This window comes from Pseudophryne corroboree, chromosome 7, assembly GCF_028390025.1.
Source record: "Pseudophryne corroboree isolate aPseCor3 chromosome 7, aPseCor3.hap2, whole genome shotgun sequence".
NCBI classification, from domain to species: Eukaryota; Metazoa; Chordata; class Amphibia; order Anura; family Myobatrachidae; genus Pseudophryne; species Pseudophryne corroboree.
Window position 1 is genome coordinate 475,427,063 of NC_086450.1, and position 3,994 is coordinate 475,431,056.

Here is a 3,994-nt window from a genome sequence, read left to right on the forward strand (position 1 = left end):
AATGTAAACAACAAAAGAAGAGCTACTTGACAAAACAAACCGTATATCATAGGTCCTGTCGACATGAGTGTGTCGGAAAGATTTACAAGCGATCATGTGACTGCAAGTGGTACATTGACTACACTTATAGCAACCGGGTGGTTTAAAATAAACATTACTTGGACTAGGAGCATTTCTACCTGTAATGTCCGCCTTAACCAACCTGTCACGTAAGTTACAACCCCTACGGAATACAGTTACTGGTTTTACATAATCTTTTATGCCTTGGGCTTCTGATTTCACTACTGCCAGCCCTATAGTTAAAAGAGCAACTAGGGTGTTGTGGCCTATAGTGAAATCTGACCCCGATTTACCTTGTTTCAGTGATGTAAAACCAGGACCTATGACATACGGTTTGTTTTGTCATGTCAGTGTCTGTCTATGCTGTGCTATGGAAGAGAAGTCATGACGTCTCTCCCATAGATCTGAGGAGAGGAGCAACGCCAGTGGAGATCTGCAGCGGTCGGGAATCAGGAGCGGGGATAGTAAGTATTCAATTTTCTTTTTTTCTTTCAGCGGCACTACTCTACTGTACAGGGGGCGTAACTGACCATGCCCCCTGTATGAAGCCACGCCCCTGTTTTCCGACCGGGGTGCAAAAAGGGCTAGAACCGGCCCTGCATCCATATATATATATATATATATAAATATATATAAAAGAGATTTAAGAACTTTCTCGCGCTAATGGTATATAGAGCTACACCTTAGGGAAATACCCCCTGTTAGACGGTGTATGCTAATTATGAACAGTGAAGAAAAAAGGTTTTCCCAGGGAGCTAGTGTAGTTCTTTGGTATGTAAAAGTTTTTAGTTATACAATAAACAATCATTAGAAAAAGGCTTTTTTATTTTATAAAATACAGTAAAAGAAACTTTCACAATTTGTCCAAGATGACAATAAATGATGTTTCGTACAGACAATGGTTGTGTTGGTATTGATCCATTTTAGTCACACATCAACATGATGATTAATCTTACTTGAAGAACTGACAAAATCGCTGTCTTAACCCAACACGTTTCGTCTTACAGACTTCATCAGGGGTTTATTATAATCAAGGAATCACAATATGGACATGCAACTTAGCGTGTCTTCAAAAGGCAAATAAAAACACTTAAAAATTATACCGGACCAGATTTCACCACATGGGATATCAAATAAATACTTGTTAGATGTAACCCATTCAGTAATTTTCCACCGAGCAAAACCCGGTTTGAAAATTGCAAAAGTAATTGTATTCAAACCAATTGGATTAAATCTGTATCATAGATACAGCAGCTAGGAGTGTTGCTAACTGTGGAGAGGTACTATTACAGTTATTTGCCTTTTTGCAAATCCATTCTTGGGCGTTGTTCAGTGAAAAGCTGCTTTAGGAGCTAGATTTAATCCAATTGGTTTGAATACAATTACTTTTGCAACTTTCAAACTGGGTTTGGCTCAGTGGAAAATCACTGAATGGGTTACATCTAACAAGTATTTAATTGATATCCCATGTGGTGAAATCTGGTCCGATATCACTTTTAAGTGTTTTTATTTGCCTTTTGAAGACACGCTAAGTTGCATGTCCATATTGTGACGCGTTGGATTAAGACAGCGATTTTGTCATTTCTTCAAGGAAGATTTATCATCATGTTGATGTGTGACTAAAATGGATCAATACCAACACAACCATTGTCTGTACGATACATCATTTATTGTCATCTTGGACAAATTGTGAAACAGTTTCTTTTACTGTATTTTATAAAATAAAAAAGCCTTTTTCTAATGATTGTTTTATTGTATAACTAAAAACTTTTACATACCAAAGAACTACACTAGCTCCCTGGGGAAACCTTTTTCTTCACTATATATATATATATATATATATATATATATATATATATATATATATATGCAACACAGCCTGTGCATGCCCCCACCCCATATTCTGTGATACACACTGTATGTGCATCATGCCCCCCCCGTCCCAGTTCACATTATACATTATGCCACCGTGACACACTGTAATACATATATATGTATAAGCATTTCCTCTGAGTCCTTCTTTCATTTCTTACCCAGCCTGAAATGGTGTTAAACTTAAAAGAATGTCCAACTCCTGAGTCACTCCGAATCTAGACTCCATTCCAGTCACACCACACCAAGCCACAAGTCTCGTATCTCATGTCCAGCGTCCTTCAGTACTTCCTGGGTGGTTACTATTGCGAGACCTGCGGCTGGGCCGGCAGCGTCCAAACGAAATAGACACAACCTTTTCGTCTCGTCATTATACGTCAGGACTTCAAGATTTTCATTATTAAGAAACGCCTGTTTTCATTATCATTATAATTTAGTCATGAAAAAAACCTTTGTCAATGATTCGTTTAAGTCTAAATTTTCATTGACATAATTAACACTGATAGTAAGTGTTTATGGAACCATCTAAAAGGCTACTTATACCCTATCACTGGCTGATAGAGAAGCACATTGGGGGTAATTCAGACCTGATCATGGCAGCAAACTTGTTAGCAGTTGGGCAAAACTATGTGCACTGCAGGGGAGGCAGATATAACATTTGCAGAGAGAGTTAAATTTTGTTTCTGTGCAGGGTAAATACTGGCTGCTTTATTTTTGTACTGCAATTTAGATTTCAGTTTGAACACACCACACCCAAATCTAACTCTCTCTGCACATGTTACATATGCCGGCGCCCCCCTTGCAGTGCACATGGTTGTGCCCATCTGCTAACAAATTTGCTGCTATGATCAGGTCTGAATTACTACCATTGTCCAGATTTACAGATCTCTAATTGTCAGGTTTTGTGTTTCTCCTGCAGACAGCAGAAAACGTCTCCACAAAGACCTTCCTGAGCTAGGAGCTGGCCTGGATATCGATGATGGAGTCTGCTGTTGGATAGGACATCAGTATGGACCAGCAAATTACAAGCTTCTCATTTGGGGAGGAACTGAATGTAGCTGTGGTCAACACAATCTCAGCTATACAGAAGGTTACAAAGACTATGAGGATCAGGGTAACTGTTCTTATAGCATTGAGGTGGGCTTGGAGTTTAGGACGAGTAAATCCAGAATCAGTCAGCTTCATGTTACACACGTGTCTCAAAAGAGAGAAAATAGTGAGTATAATAGAGTAGAGTATGAGGATAAAGGGCAGCCCGCAGCCAAGAATGGTGACTATTAGGAAATACAAGGGATTAAAATTAAATGTCCCACTAATAAAAGAAGCTCCTAGAGTACTATTCTCAGATACTGTCACTTCTGCTTCAATTTTGATATTCCAAAAGAACAGGAGACCTATGAGGAATGTCCCACCAGCTGTGAGTAGAAGCAGCAGCAGAAGGGAAGATGAGCTGATCCTCTGTAACCAAACACAGAGCCCATATCTGAAGTTGGTGGTAGTGGTGCAGTAGTAGGCACAGAGCCAGGCGGTCAGCCAGAAGCTGCAGTATATCATGGTAAGAGTAATTATGATAAATGGAAAGTATACTTCCCTAATAAACAGCACAGGAACACAAATGACATAGAGTGAGGCCATTACTGTCAGACTGCACTGCAGGAGAATGTTCACCAGTCCTCGCAGAAGATGGATCAGATGAGGTGGGTTCAGCCTTGTGTCATTTCTAATGCTTTTAGCATCCATAATCATGATGTAAATGTTCAATGTAATTGATATCCCACTTTGGAGGAATGCAATGATTATCAGAGCAATAAAGGTTGGAGACAGCATTTCGAAGATGTTCTGTATGTTCTACCTGGAGGTAATGGTGTGTGATTTTTGAGCACGGGCAGATCTATATTTGGAGTTTGAATCATGCAAATAGTCTCTAGGATTTGGTTATATCATGTACCAAACCAAAATAGCTACATTATTTTACTGCAATGACGTTTAAACCACTGTATTTAGCAAACTGAAATGCACGTTTCTTAATTTGCATTCAACTTAATTTCATTTGCAGATTATT

General features: G+C 39.1%; 1 protein-coding gene across 1 annotated transcript; it reads right to left on the minus strand.

The window, feature by feature from the left end:
- Nucleotides 1–2,886: 2,886 nt before the first annotated feature.
- Nucleotides 2,887–3,759, minus strand: LOC134944343 (taste receptor type 2 member 40-like). Its single transcript, XM_063932925.1, has one exon. It carries the CDS (start codon nucleotides 3,757–3,759, stop codon nucleotides 2,887–2,889), a length of 873 nt encoding a protein of 290 aa, XP_063788995.1.
- Between the last annotated feature and the right edge of the window lie 235 nt (nucleotides 3,760–3,994).